Source organism: Melanerpes formicivorus, unplaced genomic scaffold (genome assembly GCF_026170545.1).
Source record: "Melanerpes formicivorus ecotype bairdi unplaced genomic scaffold, bMelFor1.0.p_v2 SCAF_74, whole genome shotgun sequence".
NCBI lineage: Eukaryota > Metazoa > Chordata > Aves > Piciformes > Picidae > Melanerpes > Melanerpes formicivorus.
Window position 1 is genome coordinate 2,143,587 of NW_027142426.1, and position 14,578 is coordinate 2,158,164.

At 60.9% G+C, this 14,578-nt stretch overlaps 1 protein-coding gene across 11 annotated transcripts in view; it reads left to right on the top strand.

Annotated features, from left to right (window-relative positions):
- Window positions 1-14,578, top strand: part of COL7A1 (collagen type VII alpha 1 chain) — a 33,621-nt gene that overhangs the window by 8,522 nt on the left and 10,521 nt on the right. For 10 of the 11 annotated variants that reach the window (XR_010990511.1, XR_010990512.1, XM_068163764.1 and 7 more), the window contains 65 exons: window positions 127-249; window positions 336-482; window positions 560-696; window positions 777-903; window positions 983-1,126; window positions 1,198-1,358; window positions 1,465-1,506; window positions 1,658-1,684; window positions 1,800-1,844; window positions 2,041-2,124; window positions 2,430-2,501; window positions 2,804-2,839; window positions 2,916-2,969; window positions 3,189-3,257; window positions 3,347-3,460; window positions 3,781-3,807; window positions 3,953-4,006; window positions 4,118-4,180; window positions 4,307-4,366; window positions 4,511-4,546; window positions 4,683-4,727; window positions 4,934-4,969; window positions 5,090-5,134; window positions 5,256-5,291; window positions 5,372-5,398; window positions 5,499-5,531; window positions 5,710-5,781; window positions 5,884-5,943; window positions 6,076-6,111; window positions 6,300-6,380; window positions 6,524-6,559; window positions 6,630-6,674; window positions 6,773-6,844; window positions 7,012-7,056; window positions 7,163-7,189; window positions 7,270-7,311; window positions 8,194-8,274; window positions 8,436-8,471; window positions 8,589-8,624; window positions 8,708-8,788; window positions 8,944-8,979; window positions 9,192-9,263; window positions 9,454-9,498; window positions 9,693-9,728; window positions 9,898-9,933; window positions 10,034-10,138; window positions 10,278-10,313; window positions 10,491-10,526; window positions 10,668-10,715; window positions 10,835-10,870; window positions 11,045-11,176; window positions 11,348-11,557; window positions 11,640-11,675; window positions 12,011-12,055; window positions 12,226-12,297; window positions 12,423-12,467; window positions 12,635-12,697; window positions 12,778-12,822; window positions 13,093-13,128; window positions 13,388-13,423; window positions 13,619-13,663; window positions 13,900-13,932; window positions 14,106-14,168; window positions 14,258-14,293; window positions 14,405-14,485. Coding sequence is in view for 9 of the 11 variants with exons in the window: in XM_068163764.1 (XP_068019865.1) it covers window positions 127-249; window positions 336-482; window positions 560-696; window positions 777-903; window positions 983-1,126; window positions 1,198-1,358; window positions 1,465-1,506; window positions 1,658-1,684; window positions 1,800-1,844; window positions 2,041-2,124; window positions 2,430-2,501; window positions 2,804-2,839; window positions 2,916-2,969; window positions 3,189-3,257; window positions 3,347-3,460; window positions 3,781-3,807; window positions 3,953-4,006; window positions 4,118-4,180; window positions 4,307-4,366; window positions 4,511-4,546; window positions 4,683-4,727; window positions 4,934-4,969; window positions 5,090-5,134; window positions 5,256-5,291; window positions 5,372-5,398; window positions 5,499-5,531; window positions 5,710-5,781; window positions 5,884-5,943; window positions 6,076-6,111; window positions 6,300-6,380; window positions 6,524-6,559; window positions 6,630-6,674; window positions 6,773-6,844; window positions 7,012-7,056; window positions 7,163-7,189; window positions 7,270-7,311; window positions 8,194-8,274; window positions 8,436-8,471; window positions 8,589-8,624; window positions 8,708-8,788; window positions 8,944-8,979; window positions 9,192-9,263; window positions 9,454-9,498; window positions 9,693-9,728; window positions 9,898-9,933; window positions 10,034-10,138; window positions 10,278-10,313; window positions 10,491-10,526; window positions 10,668-10,715; window positions 10,835-10,870; window positions 11,045-11,176; window positions 11,348-11,557; window positions 11,640-11,675; window positions 12,011-12,055; window positions 12,226-12,297; window positions 12,423-12,467; window positions 12,635-12,697; window positions 12,778-12,822; window positions 13,093-13,128; window positions 13,388-13,423; window positions 13,619-13,663; window positions 13,900-13,932; window positions 14,106-14,168; window positions 14,258-14,293; window positions 14,405-14,485 (4,058 nt within the window). In the remaining 2 variants the exon portion in view is untranslated. The remainder of the gene's footprint in view (window positions 1-126; window positions 250-335; window positions 483-559; window positions 697-776; window positions 904-982; window positions 1,127-1,197; window positions 1,359-1,464; window positions 1,507-1,657; window positions 1,685-1,799; window positions 1,845-2,040; window positions 2,125-2,429; window positions 2,502-2,803; window positions 2,840-2,915; window positions 2,970-3,188; window positions 3,258-3,346; window positions 3,461-3,780; window positions 3,808-3,952; window positions 4,007-4,117; window positions 4,181-4,306; window positions 4,367-4,510; window positions 4,547-4,682; window positions 4,728-4,933; window positions 4,970-5,089; window positions 5,135-5,255; window positions 5,292-5,371; window positions 5,399-5,498; window positions 5,532-5,709; window positions 5,782-5,883; window positions 5,944-6,075; window positions 6,112-6,299; window positions 6,381-6,523; window positions 6,560-6,629; window positions 6,675-6,772; window positions 6,845-7,011; window positions 7,057-7,162; window positions 7,190-7,269; window positions 7,312-8,193; window positions 8,275-8,435; window positions 8,472-8,588; window positions 8,625-8,707; window positions 8,789-8,943; window positions 8,980-9,191; window positions 9,264-9,453; window positions 9,499-9,692; window positions 9,729-9,897; window positions 9,934-10,033; window positions 10,139-10,277; window positions 10,314-10,490; window positions 10,527-10,667; window positions 10,716-10,834; window positions 10,871-11,044; window positions 11,177-11,347; window positions 11,558-11,639; window positions 11,676-12,010; window positions 12,056-12,225; window positions 12,298-12,422; window positions 12,468-12,634; window positions 12,698-12,777; window positions 12,823-13,092; window positions 13,129-13,387; window positions 13,424-13,618; window positions 13,664-13,899; window positions 13,933-14,105; window positions 14,169-14,257; window positions 14,294-14,404; window positions 14,486-14,578) is intronic. The other variant, XM_068163765.1, reaches the window with a different exon arrangement.

The following is a 14,578-nucleotide window of genomic DNA, read 5'->3' on the forward strand; positions in this document are numbered from 1 at the left end:
ATGAAGCCTTGAGGAATGCCAAAAGGTTTGGCTGTCAAAGCCTTGGGTTGGGGAAGGGTGATGGGTGGGGGGCCAGGAGCAGGCTGAGGGCTGTCCCACAGAGCCGGGACACCCTTTCCTTCTCAGCAGCTGCCCCAGTCCGTGTCACCAACCTGCGTGTGACAGAGGTGCGGAGAGACTCAGTGACGCTCACCTGGACCTCTGTCCCTGGTGCCTCCAGCTACATTCTCTCATGGAGCCCCCCTGCAGGTGAGATAGGTGGGTGGCCCTGGGCTGGGGAGCAGCACCCCTGTGTGGTCTTGCTGGTCCTCATGACTCGGTCTCCTGGGTGGCAGCTGGTGGGGAGACAAGGAGGACTGTGCCTGGTACTGCCAGCTCCCAGCAGGTCTCTGGGCTGCGCCTGGGCCAGAGCTACACCTTCACCCTCCGCCCACTCCTGGGGAGCGTGCCAGGCACTGAGACCTCGGTCAGCGAGCGCACAGGTACTGTGGGGACCCTGCAGGGACAGGCTGGGCTTGTCTCTGCTCCTGTGGCAACTTCACCCCTTCCATGCTCACAGTCTGTGGGGATGCCCGTGGTGACATCGTCTTCCTGGTGCATGGCACCCGTGACAGCTCCTCTGGTGCTGATGCCATCCGCGCCCTCCTTTCCAACACTGTGTCCTCCCTGGGGCGCCTGGGCCCAGAAGGCACGCAGGTAGGATGCTGCCACATCAGCGGGGGCCTGGGGAGGTGCAGGGGAGCATCTGTGCCCACTGCTCCTCTGTACTTTTGCAGGTGGCTCTGGCCACATACAGCTACCGCAGCCTGCCCTGGCTGCTCCTCAACCGCTCCAGCGACCTGCCTGCCGTGCTGGAGCAGATCCGCACCATGCGCTATGAGGAGCCCAGCGGCAACGCCATTGGTGAGGACCTGTGCCAGCAGCCAGGGCAGTGGCTGGTGGGACACCAGTGACCATCCTCTTTCTCTTTCTCCCTCCCCAGGGGCAGCCATAACCTTTGCCAGGACTTATCTGCTGAGCCCCAATGCAGGGCGCCGGCCCAGTGTGCCAGCGGTGCTGGTGGTCCTGGTTGATGGCCCTTCCGGGGATGATGCCATTGCTGCAGCCAGAGATGTTAAAGCTGGGGGTGAGGATGAATGGGGTCCCAGCAGGGTGTGCAGGGAGTTCTGCGGTGTGCTGAGGGTGCTCTTTGTTCAGGGGTCCAGGTGCTAGCAGTGGGTTTGGAGGGAGCAGACCAGGAGCAGCTCCGGCGCATGGTCACTGGTGAGGACCCACGGTACATCTACCATGGTGGCAGCACCCTGGCAGAGCTGGAGGGAGAACTCACTGATGACCTCTGCACCATCATCTCTACCAGAGTAAGGGGGCCAGGGTGTCCTAGGGGGTTTGGAAGGGGAGCAGCTCTGTGGGGGCCAAGAGCTTCTCCTACCCCTGAATTTACAAAGACTTATTTTGCCTTGCCAGCCGGAGCCAGAACCAAAGCCCTGCACCGTGCAATGCCCCAGGGTGAGCATTCCCATACTCTACCATGCCATGCTGTGCCACGGGGGCTCAGCATGGATCAGGAACCCCCCCCCAGCTTGCCAATGGTGACAGTAGAGTGGGGAGCCAAACATGAAGGTGCAGCCCCTAAACCCTTTCCTCTGTTCTCTTTCAGGGTGAGAAGGGAGAACGTGGTGAGGCAGTGAGTGCTTTGGTGTCATCCTCCCCCATCTGGTGGCTCATGGAGGGGCTGCATCCCCCAAACTGTTCTGATGCCATCCCACAGGGGATGCTCATCGCTGTCTTTGTCTCTATAGGGACCACAAGGACGACCAGGGCCACCAGGCCTCCCCGGCGAGCCGGTAATATCCTGACTAGGGGGTAATGGGGGGCAGCTTCTTGACAGGAGGCAGTGACATGATCCCTGTGTTCCCTTGTCCCTTTATTCTGCTGGCAGGTGGGTGTGGGGCAAGGGGCCCGTCCAGCTGCAAGGGTGCACTGGGAACATCCCTTGGCCAACACCCAACACCCAGCCCATCCTCTCCACTGTCCCTCCAGGGCCGTCATGGGCCGCCTGGCCCTCCCGGACCCCCAGGGCCACCGACTGTGCCAGAAGAGCGGCCAGGCAAGAAGGGGGACAGGGTGAGTATCTCTGACCTCTCACCCAGGCACCCCAGTGTTCTGGGGCACAATAACCTGACTGCATGGGGCCTCTCTACCCCTCCTCCTTCACTTCTTTTCCTTGCCCATGCTGGAGGGGGTATCCCCTTGGAGAGCCCCAGTCCAACCTCACTCTGCTCCCTCATACTCCAGCTCAGCATGCAGGGAAAAGGCATCCTGGGACTCAGCTCTGCCACAGGGCCATCCTGGGTTTCTGGTGCTGGGACCAGCACTGCCTGGAGCATGTCAGGGGTCTGGCAGTGCCAGGGTGCTCCTCTCTTCCACAGGGATTCCCTGGAGCTGATGGGACACCAGGAAGCCCTGGCCGCCCTGGGAATCCTGGATCACCTGGCCAACCAGTGAGTGGGGGTGTTCTTGGATTTGCTTCTGTATGGTGTGCTCTTCCCATCACCCTGCCTGCTCCCTGAACAGGTCTCTGCCTACCCTTGCCCTGTGCCAGGGGGGGTCTCTGTAGCTGGCAGGGATCCTGCTGTCTCCTTTTTGTGTCCCAGGCCAAGTGTACTGGGCAGGGACTGTCCATCCTTGCCATGGCTGGAGCCCCTGTAGTGTCTCATCCTATGGCATCACATCCATCCCGTTCCATCCTCACTGCCCTGCCTGGCAGGGACACACATTCATATCCTGAGCTGTTGTTTTCCAGGGCACCCAAGGCATCCCTGGACCCCGAGGAGATCCTGTAAGCATGTGTCCATTCCTCCCCAGCCCTGCTTCTTCCCTGCACCCCACCCCTCATTCTCATCTTCCCTTCCCAGGGGCCGCGGGGGCCGACAGGGCTTTCTGGCCCGAAGGGGGAGAAGGGAGAGCCGGTAGGTGGTGGGCACCAGACTGCCCCATGGGGTTCCTGGGGAGTGGTGGCACCCTGCTGGGTACATCTCAGCCCCTGGCATCTCCTGCTACTTGGTGTCTTGGAGACCCTGGGTCTCCCTGCTGGGCTCCTGGCCATGTGGGAGCCTGGCTTCCCTCCTTCACTGGGAACACAACATGAGAGATGGAGACACTGATTTTAACTCCCTTTTCTTGTTCAGGGAGAGCCCAGCGTGATCATGGATGGAAGACAGGGGCTGCCAGGCCGGAAAGGGGAACCAGGAGCAGCGGTAGATATGGGGGTGGAGATGCCAAGGGGTCCCTGCCAGCACCCCTGGCCCATGCTGTGGCCCCAGCTAATGGAGCATCTCTTCTGCAGGGCAGCTCTGGCCCCCCTGGAAGCCCTGGCCCAAGGGGACCATTTGGTGATCCAGGTCCCCCTGGTCCACTTGGACCCATGGGGCCACCAGGACCTCCAGGAGAGTCTGTGAAGGTACTTCCCCCTCAATGCTGCATGGTGATTGCTGGGGGGATGTGTGGACAGACAGAGGGAGGAACTGCCAGCAGTTTGAAGCTGCTCCCAGGTGCATTGCTGCTGGTCCCACTCATGGGCTGTGTTCCCCACCAGTTGTGCCTGTGCACACACATGTGTGCAGGAGCTGGTGCTGGGCAGTGTGGGGAGAGGAACATGGCATGCACCTGCCTTGATGCTACTGACGATGGGCTGCCCAGCATGTCCCTATTCCATTTGAGTGGGACATGGGTGGATGCCACACCTGCCCTTACTTCCTTTTTTGTTTTTTCCCCTCCCAGGGAGAGAAAGGTGATCGAGGGGAAAGGGTGAGTGTCTGCATTTCCCTGGCTTCTCTGCCCTCTTGGACAGAGGGTCCCATGAGTGCCTGAGGGCACTGCAACCTCCCTGGGGCACTGGGATGGTTTGAGTCCCCTGAGGCCATCACACAGGAGCTGATCCCTGTCTCTACAGGGGCCCCCTGGACTGGTGGACGGGGCAGCACCTCGAGGGGAGCCTGGCCCCCCGGTGAGTCCAAACCCTGGGTCAGTGGGGTTGGCTGAGGGGAGTAGTGCCACCATGATCATGTGTCCTTGGAGCTGAGCTGTGCCCTGGGGACTGAGCTGTGCTCTCTTTCAGGGCCTGCCTGGGGACCCTGGGCCTCGAGGACCTGCTGGGTCCCCTGGCCTCAAAGGAGAGAAGGTAAGAAGTAGGGGGATGGTGCATGCTGAGGCCAGACCCTGCCCTGCTCTGCAGCAGAGATACTCATTCACATCTCATGGGCATCCCTGCCTCATGAGCATGGCTGACACCTTTCTCAATGTGCAGGGTGATGGAACAGAAGGTTTCCCAGGGCCACCTGGACGCCCTGGGGACCCAGGAGACCGGGTGAGTTTTCTGAGAGAAGGTAGGACAGCCAGGAGCTGGCTGAAAGCTGAGCCCCACGGACACCCCAGAGGGTTCCTCCTCCCATCAGCCTGGGCATTTGTCCTGCCACGCTGGAGGTGACATCTTCTGCATCCCCTTTTGCAGGGCCCACGGGGACCACCAGGGGAGCAGGGCAGGAAGGTGAGTGGTGTGGGGACCAAAGGGATGGTCTTGCCTTGACCTTGGTGGGGAGAAAAGGGGTCTGGATGCCACATAGGGACATGTGCCACCCTCTGTGGGTCCTGCTGCTGCTGACTCTGTCTTCCTCTTGTGCCAGGGAGACCGTGGGGCACCAGGTGACCTGGGAGATGCGGGTGAGAAGGTGAGATGGCACTAGAGCAGGACTGTTCCATTTGTCAGTGTTGGCAGAGCCTGGTGGCACTGTGGCCCTGTGCCTAGGGCTTACTGTCAGAACATAGTAGTCTTGGATGAGCTTTGGTGCCAAGGCCCAAAGGGTTCTGGGTCAGAACACAGTGTGGCATGAAGGAAGGAAGGCTTCCTGAAACCTTCTTCTGTTTTGCCCTGCAGGGGGACCGTGGTATGCCAGGCCCTGAGGGCGAGAAGGTAGGTGGACTGTGGTGACTGCTGCCGTGCCAGGGTAATGCCTGCCCTGTCCTGGAGCAGCTGCCTTGGCACAGGGTGGAAGAATTCCCCTGACATCTTCCTCTTCCTCCTCTACTCTAGGGTGAGACAGGAGCTCCAGGGCGCCCAGGGCCATCAGGCAGAGAGGTGAGTTGGGGCAGTGGCCACAGTGCTGCAGAGCTGGCACCCTGGGAGTAGTGGGGCTACCATGGCCCACATGTGCCTCCCCAGGCTCTGCCAGCCCCTGAGGTCTCTTCTCTTGCCACAGGGAGCTCCAGGACCAGCTGGTCCCCGGGGGGAGAAGGTGAGGACAAAGTGGGGTCCCAGCAGGGTGGAAGGGAACTCCTGGAGAAGGGACTGGCAATGACATCCATCTCTCTTCAGGGTGATCCAGGACCACCTGGCAAGCCAGTAAGTGATGCTGCCTGGCAAATCCACCTCTGCCTGCCCCAGCCCCAGGACAGGGCACTGCAGGCAGCACACAACATGGTCCCCTCTGCTTCTCTATCAGGCTCCCAGTGTGGCCAGTGTTGGAGGAGAGAAGGTAACCCTGCCTTGGCTGTGCTCCCCAGCCCTGTGCTGGCACTTCCTGGGCATGGTCATGGGCTGGGGAGGAGGATTGCACAGCTGGGCATTGACCTAAGCAGTTGCCTGTCCCCAGGTGCAGTTGGGGAAATGGGGGTGGTTTGGGGGGGCTGGTAGTGCCATTTTGTCCGCTCCAGGGTGACAGAGGCTTTCCAGGACCAGAAGGACCTCCTGGCCCCAAGGGTGATATGGGAGATAAAGGTGCCCGTGTGAGTATTGCCTGGGAACAGGAGGAACGGGGGGCATGGCACAGCCCCTCTGGGCTCACGGTGCCTGTGCCCTAGCTCCAAGCTGCATCCTTTCATGTCTAGGGTGCCCCTGGTCTGAGCATCCCAGGACCAGCTGGCCCCAAAGGCGAGCAGGGTGATAGGGTGAGTCTGCATGCACCCCAGGGCCTGGCAGGGCTCCTGTACCAGAGGCACCAGCACAGGGCCCCAGCCCCTTCTTTGCCTGGGCTCTACCCCAGTGCCCAGTGACACATTATCTCCTTTCCTAACACCCAGGGTATCGTTGGCCTCACGGGCAGGAGCGGCCCAAAGGTAAGGTCTCTGCAGGAGGAGCTGCCCCTCTGTCCTGTCCATCCACGGGGCTCTGGAGGGGATGTGCCTGCAGGCCATGCCACAGTGTTGTTCCAAGGAGTGGAGAGTGCCATGCTGAGCCCCTTTGATCCCTGGCAGCCCCTGTGCACTCCCAGTGTTTCTCTGACCCCTCTTTCCTCCCTGCCTAGGGTGACCCAGGGGAGCCAGGAGAGAAGGGCGAGCCGGGCCGAGCAGGCATCCCAGGACAGACTGGACTGCGTGGCAAGGAGGTAGCATGGGACAAGGGGGTGGAAGAACCAAGTTCCATGGGGCACTCTGGCCCTAAAGAATTGAGGGGCTCGTGAGGAGCAGGGGGTTGCTGGTGACTTGTGCTTTTCTTCCCCTGGCTGGTGTCTGCTGACCTGTGCTGCAGGGGGAGCGTGGAGAGAAGGGTGATGAAGGCACCCCGGTAAGTGAGGATCCCCCAGGATCACTGGTTCCCTCCCTACTGCCCCCATTCACCCCCTCTCTCCCCACAGGGTGAAGCAGGTCTGCCTGGCAAACCAGGAGACAGGGGCCCACGGGTAAGCCTGGGGCTGGGAGGCTCCCTGGTGAGGCTGAGATGCCCAGTGGCCTTGGGGGGGCTCCTACTAATGCATACCCTCCCTCTGCCCCCACCCAGGGCCTCCCTGGCTACCGTGGTCCCCCTGGGGAGAAAGGTGACCCCGGGGAGCCAGGTCTCGAAGGCAGGAATGTAAGTACCACCTCATGTGCACCCACCATGCTGTGGGCACTGACCACCCCACAGACCCCATTTCCCCACACCCACCCTTGCCCTAGGGGTACCTCCACCCCATGAGACCCACCAGCCCATAAGTCCCCCATTCCCTCCTCTTCTCACCCTGTCCCCCTCTCCCACAGGGCAGCCCTGGCGCACCAGGGAGCAAGGGTGACCGTGGGGAGCCGGTGAGTGATGCAGCGCCACGTGCCTGGCCCCCACCCCTGCGTGAGCCCTTCTCTTCCCGAGGCCTCACCAGCTCCCCTTAACCATTTTCCCTTTCCCTTTTTGCAGGGGCTTCCTGGACCCCCAGGACGAAGTGTAAGCTCTGGCCCCAACCCTCTCTCTGCCCGTGGGCTGATGTCAGGCTCTTGCTCTGACAGTCCCTCTCTGCCCCACAGGTTGACGTGGGGCTTGGAGGAGCAGGGGAGAAGGGTGAGAAGGTAACAAGTGGGTCCCTCAGGGTGCTGGTGATGGGATGTCCCCTACTAGGCTCTGTCTGTGTGCTGGAGTCTCGGCACACCAAGCTCTCCCTGTCCAGAATCACCCCTGTCACACACCACATTTGAGAGCAACGCGGGACTGGGGGGACCTGGGCCTATGACGCTGCCCAGGGCTGAGGGAAGGGCCAGGGTGGGAGATCCCTGTGGGGCAGAGATCCTCAAAGGAGCCAGCATGCTCATGGCACCCCAGCTCTGCAGGGATCCCACAGCAACAGCCCACACCCTGGGTGCTCCGCTTTTATGAGCCAGCTCAGGCTTGAGCAGCTTTGGCCGTGGGCTGTGCCGTATGCCGGATGAAGTGGTAGTCCCCAGCTGTGACCCAGCTGGCTCCTGGCTCAGCAGCCGTTGCTGGTTTGCATTTCTTCTGCAAACTCTTGGTGCCATGGTTTAGTTGATTAGATGGTGTTGGGTGATGGGTTGGACTTGATCTCAAAGGTCTTTTCCAACCTGGTTAATTCTATCCTATTCCTATTCCTATTCCTATTCCTATTCCTATTCCTATTCCTATTCCTATTCCTATTCCTATCCCATCCCATCCCATTCTATCCTATCCTATCCTATCCTATCCTATCCTATCCTATCCTATCCTATCCTATCCCTGGCCACCTGGGAGCTCTGCTGAGCCCAGCAACCTTTATTACCTTTCCCCCCCCCCCCCCTCTTTTTTCCAGCCCATGTCTGTATTTTGAAAGCTTTGTTATTATCCCACCCTTAAACAGAATAACCAGAGGTGCTCAGCATGGGCTCTGGCACGGGCTCAGGACAGGTGTTTGTGCCAACAGCAGAGCAGGACCCTCTAACTACCATGTCCTTCCTTGGCAGGGGGACCCTGGTGACCCTGGTGAGGATGGTGCGAAGGGTGCCCGGGGTGATGCTGGCTCCCCTGGTGTGCCTGGAGAGAGGGTAGGTGCCAGGTCTCTGCTGCAGGAAGCAGTGGGACAGCAGGATGGATGATGTTCTGCAGGACAGTCAGGGGTCCTGGTATGCAGGGGGTGGTGGGTGAGCATCCAGGATCCCCTCCTTTTCCCCCCTTCTCCACTGCTGAGTGTGTTTCTCTCTTGCAGGGCGTGGAGGGCCCCCGTGGCCCCCCTGGTGCACGGGTGAGTGCCCCCTTGCTCCCTTGCCCCCTTCCTCACAAGGGGCTGAGCACAGGGTCCATGACCTGCTTGGCTCCCGTTCAGGGAGGACAGTGATTACTCCTTTTGTCACCCCTGCAGGGTGACCCTGGTGACCGAGGACTGCCAGGAGAAAAGGTGAGGGGGCTGGGGCTGGAGGCTGCCCTGCAGCACCACCATCCCTTCCCACAGCTCCAACTTTCCTTTCTGCTCTCTTACAGGGGGACCGTGGCCCACCAGGGCTGGATGGCCGCAATGGGCTGGAAGGCAAACCTGGGCACCCAGGCCCCACTGGGCTGCGGGTGAGCATGGTCCAGGGTAGGGGGGGCTGCAGGATGGAGGGGCAAAGGGCTGGGGGGAGCCATCCCCCTCGTCTTCTGCTCTGAACTGGGGATACTGGTGAGAGGACTGTGGCAGAACAGGGATGTCCCTGCCTTCAACACCTTCTTGTCTGCAGGGGGACCCAGGGAAGCAAGGGGACCCTGGCCGGGATGTAAGTACCTCCAGAGAGGGCAGGTCTGGGTTGTGCTCCCAGTGGGGCATCATGCTTGAAGGGGCCAATGTCCTGGTCTTGTCTCACGCTCCTTTGTCTGGGGCAGTGCGGCAGGGACCGTCCCCTGTCCCCATCAGGATGTCATCATCCTGGTCACACTCTGGAGGGTGGTGCCCCCCCACCCTGTGCTCCCCCATCTCCTTTCCCTGCAGGGACTGCCTGGGCTGCGTGGGGAGCAAGGACTGCCTGGCCCCATTGGCCCTGTGGGACCACCTGGCATCCCGGTAAGTGCCATCTGTGCTGCCCCCTGGGGACACATCCTACCCCATGTGCTCTGCGGTCAGTCCCAGAGGGTCTTTCTGCCGAGGTTCACCCTGTGCCCAGCTGCCACTTCCCTGGGCTCTGGGGATCCCAGCTGCTGGTGCTGGGGGGAGCACAGGGTGGGGCTCTCTCACTGTTGCTGCTTCCTCCCAGGGCAAACCAGGTGATGACGGCAAACCTGGCCTCAACGGCAAGAACGTGAGTAGGGAGAGCAGGCTTGACTCTGGGGCTTGCTCAGGGTGCTGAGGGCCAGTGGTCCCACTACAAGACAAAGGCGAGGTGGGGATGTGGCAGAGAACCCCCATTCTCTGAGCCACACCACCATGCCTGTCCTCGTCCCATGCGGTGCCCATGCCAGAGTTGGTTGAGTTGGATGTTGACTGTGTCCCCAGGGAGAAGATGGCACACCAGGAGAGGATGGGAGAAAGGTAAGTAGCCAAGTCCTGGGTGGTGCCTGCATGGTCCCCACATGGTCTCTGTAAGGTTCTTGCATGATCTACACACTTCTGGTGGCTCCTCCCTGCCTGGGCCCAGGAACATCGTTCTGGGGTATGTGGATGGGGCAGCAACCCTCTAACTCCTTTCCCCCCTGATTAGGGTGACAAAGGTGACACAGGACCCCCTGGCAGAGAGGTGAGGAGCATGGTGATGGGAGTGCTGGGTACATGCCCCCCACCAGGAACAGACCTGGGCACCTAGGTCCTGGGGGTGACACCCTCACTTTTCTTGGTAGGGCCACAGCGGTGCCAAGGGCGAGCAGGGGGACAGAGGAGTGCCAGGGCCCCTCGGCCCCCCCGGCCTCCCTGGTGTCCCAGGGCAGGTCGGTCCCCCAGGCCAGGTGAGTAATCCTTGAACTAATGGTGCCACCCAGCCCCCAGAGCCCCTGCTGATGTGGGGTGGGCAGGACCCCTGACCATGCCTCCCTTGGGGCACTGCCCCATGTCCAAGGGTGCTGTTGTCACCTCTGTGTCTTCCAGGGCTTGCCAGGTGTCCGTGGGGTGCCTGGACCAAAGGTAGGTGTGCTCCTGCCCCTGAAACCCCCAAGGCAAAGGTTTGGGGAACCCTGTGTCGCAGGGCACAAGTCCCTGGTGGGACTTTTTGGCCTGAGGGTGGCAGAGCTGGACTGTGGTATGGGAGACAGCACTGGGCAGCCTGGCTCTACTTCTCTTGATGCCTTTTCTGTGTTTTAGGGGGACCCAGGGGAGCCTGGACTGCAAGGGGAGCCGGTAAGTACCTGGCACAGAGCCTGATGAGGTGCAAGCATCTCAGGGTGGTGATCCAGATAGCACTAGCAGTGTGAGCTCTGAAACCTATTGAAGGAAGTATCAGCACTGCTCTTTTCATTCCCTCTTGCTCTGCAAACCTAGGGGCGACCTGGCAACCCTGGAGCACGTGGAGACCCTGGGACTGCAGTGGTGAGTCCCTCCTGACCTGCTGGACTTGGATGAGAGCCCTGGGGTATGGAGGACCCTCCACAACCCCCATGGTGGGAGCAGGCCAACACCCACTTCTTTTCATTGTCTTTTTATTGCAGAACATTGAACGTAGCCTGGAAGCACTTGGCATCAAGGTATGTGGTCCCCAGCTGTTGGGCTAGAGGTTGCTCTTGCCACACAGAAGCAGGAGGGGAGATATAGGAGATGCTGGGAGACCCAAGTGACATGGGATGGGTTGTCGGGGCCATAGGGTGCCAGAGTGGCTGGGGACCATGCCCCCTGACCGGTGGTTCTTTCCTGCCTCCCAGGTCTCATCCCTGAAGGAGCTCACGGGTGCATATGATGGGAGCTCAGACTCCTTTGTGCCACTGTCTGAACGGCTGCGGGGCCAGAAGGGCAGCCGGGGAGAGCCAGGGGAGAGGGGTCCCCCAGGTCGAGAGGTGAGTGGAGCTGGGCAGTGCCATGCCCAAACACACTGCCCCACTCCTACCTGGGCCCCTGCCTGAGCTGGCTGGGAGGACATGCAGCCAGCTCAGCCCTGGGGTGCTTGGGGAGGGCTGACAGTCCCTGGTACAGGGCTGGCACTGGAAGCATGGCACTATGTTTTGCAGGGCTCCTTAGGCTTTCCTGGTGAGCGAGGACCCAAAGGTGACAAAGGAGAAGTGGGTGCCCCTGGCCCCCAGGGCCCTATGGGCCGTGTCGTGGGTGAGCGGGGTCCTGAGGGGCCACCTGGGCAGCCAGGGGAGCCTGGTAAGCCTGGCATCCCTGGCGTGCCAGGCCGTGCTGGGGAGCTTGGGGAGGCTGGCAGGCCTGGTGATAAGGTGAGTGTGTGCAGAGGCATGGGGTGACCTGGTCCAGGGCCTTGGGGACAGCCCTGTGAGGGCCACTGTGTCGTTCTTCCAGGGTGACCGGGGCGAGAAGGGTGACCGGGGCGAGCAGGTGAGCCAGGAGGTGGATGCAGTCCCCTCCTTCCTCTAGTCTAAATCTACCCTCTTATAGTTAAGATTCAGATTAGATATAAGGAGGACATTTTTTACAATGGCACAGGTTGCCCAGAGAGGTGGTAGGCAACCAATCCCTGGAAACAGTCAGGGTCAGGCTGGATGGGGCTCTGAGCAAACTGATCTAGAGGAAGATGTCCCTTGCTTGATGGAGGGGTGGGTGGATTAGGTAACCTTTAATGGTGCCCTCCAACACAAAACATGATTCTATGATTCTGTGATCTGTGCTCTGCTGTCCTTTTGATACTCAACCTATTTTTCTCCCCTCCCCAGGGCAGAGATGGATTGCCTGGCCCCCCAGGGCCCCCTGGGCCCAAGGTAGGTAATAGCTGCTGCTGGGGATTGGCCCCAGGAGGTGCCAGCCTGCACTTCCAGTGATGGGTGGTCACATCCAGTCCCCTAACACAGGGGCTTGGGAAGGGCTGTGCCTCTCAGAGGACCTTCCTATGGTTCTCTGGGTGCCAGCCCTGAGTGTGCCCTGCCCACAGGCAGACGTGGTGGAGGGCAGCCTGATGGGCTTCCCAGGCGAGCGTGGCCCTGCCGGACCCAAGGGAGTGAAGGTTAGCCAGGGGCCACTGAACCGGGGACAGTGGGATGAGCTGGGCTGGGGCTATGGATGGTGGTGGGGCAGGTGTCCTCAGGGAAGAAGTGGGGGCTGATGGCAGCTGTTTTCACCCTGACACAGGGTGACCCAGGAGCCGATGGCGAGAGGGGACCCAAAGGAGATAAGGTCTGTGGTTGTAAGTCTCCTGCTGCCAATGTGGCACCACATGGAGCAAAGCCCTGGGCAGGGTCACTGCTGGGGGCACCCCTCTTTGGGTGTTATCAGGCCCTGGAGGGAAACAGGAAGGTCCTTGCCTGTCCTACAACCCAGTGTCTGTCCTGTCCCCACTGCAGGGCGATGGTGGCTCACGGGGAGAGCGAGGGGAGCCTGGTGAGAAGGGCAGGGATGGTGCCCCGGTGAGTACCATAATCCCCCCACCTGGTGCTGGCCCCAGACCCCAACCTGGCACTAACCTCGTCTCTGTCTCTTGCTCCAGGGCCTCCCGGGTGAGAGAGGGCTGGCTGGCCCCGAGGGAAAGCCGGTGAGTGGGGACATGGGGGTGGGATGTGAGCTGGGATGTGGGGAAGGTGCTGTGGTCCCACACCAGCCACCACCCATGCCAGCAGGAACCTCCCTTCCCCACCAGCACCAGCCCCACAGGGCTTTATGTGGCCTCCTGTCCCACTCCCTCTAAGTACCTTGAGTTGGGTACCACACACCAGAAATGGGGATCATGCCTTGGGGGGCAGGCAGGACTGCTTTGAGGTCACAGGTTCCCACTCACCCCTGGCTCTGATGTGGTTCTTTGCAGGGCTTGCCAGGCTTCCCCGGCGTGCTGGGACGGCCGGTAGGTGTCTATGACCCCCCCATGTCACTGTGCCCTGCTGACTCAGCATGCAGCTGGGGACTTCTAGCCATGGGGGCCATGCCTTGGTGGGTGTTTTGCCCCAGGCATTATGCCAAGGTCTGGCCAGGCTTGTCCTCACTTGGTGTGGGTGCTTACCAGAGCCACTGCCACTGTCTGGGTCTCATCTTCCAGGGCACAGCCCATGCACCCAGTGGGGAAAACCCACTCCTGCAGTGACCCCATTTCTTCTTCTCCTTAGGGCAACCAGGGAGACCCAGGACCCCCAGGACCTCCAGTAAGGAGCCACCCTGTGTTACATGCAGGGGATTGTCATACAAGGGAGACATCTGCCCTGACTGACATCCCCCTTGCATGACAGCCACCTCAGGGAGCAGGAGTGGGATGGCAATGCTGGGACTGCATTGCCCCCTCTCTGAGCTGTGCCACCAGCAAGGCCTACCCTGATGTATTGTCCCTTTGTCCCTCACAGGGCAGCACTGGCCCACCAGGCACTCAAGGGCCAGCTGGGACCAAGGTATGGCATCGGCATCAGCATTGCCACGTCCAACCTGGCAGAGGAAAGCAGTGATTTGCCAGATTTGGGGGCTGGTGGGAGGACTACATCTGAGGATATTTTGGGATGAAGGAACATTTCAGTCTGGGTCCTCTCTTGGATCCAGGCAGCACTGGGGAACAGCCCCATGGTGGGTGCAGGGATGTGGTGGCCAGTAGATCAGGGTGGTGGGACTGACACAGGCACTCTCTTCACAGGGTGAGCCAGGGGAGCCTGGCTCTGGCATCCGGGTAAGCACCTGCACCCCCCACTCCCAACACTCTCTTGCCCTGCTCAAAGCCATCCAAACCCACCAAAACTGGCCAGCCCTGCTGCCATGCACCTTCCTTCAGGAGCAGCTGAGGTGCCACCTGTGCCAGGGCAGCACGGTGTCCCCTCTTTGATGTGGCTGTTTCCATTGCAGGGTTTGCCTGGTCCCCAGGGTAGCATGGGGCTGCCTGGCCCCACTGGCCCCCCTGGTCCAGGGGTAAGTGTCCATAGCCCACTCCAACCTGCTCCCTGGTTGTTCTTGGTGCCCTAGCTGCCACTTGATTTCTACTCATGCCTCTCTTGCAGGGTCCACCGGGTGTCCCAGGACTGCCAGGACAAGTGGTGAGTGTGTCATCCCTGTCCTGCCAAGTGGCCATCAGTGTGGGTGCTCAGTGCCACTTGAGGGGGGGCTGCAGGTTCCCTGTGCCACAGCTCCTCTCTTACTGCCTTCAGGGGGAGAGTGGGAAGCCAGGTGTGCCCGGCAGGGATGGTGTGCCAGGGAAGGATGGTGAGGCCGGGATGCCTGGAAAGATGGTACGTTGCTGCTCACCCCACCCTGTGCTGGCAGGATCCCCACGGGGCTCTGCCTGGGCTATCTGCTACTGAGGCTGAGGGCTGTGCTGCTTG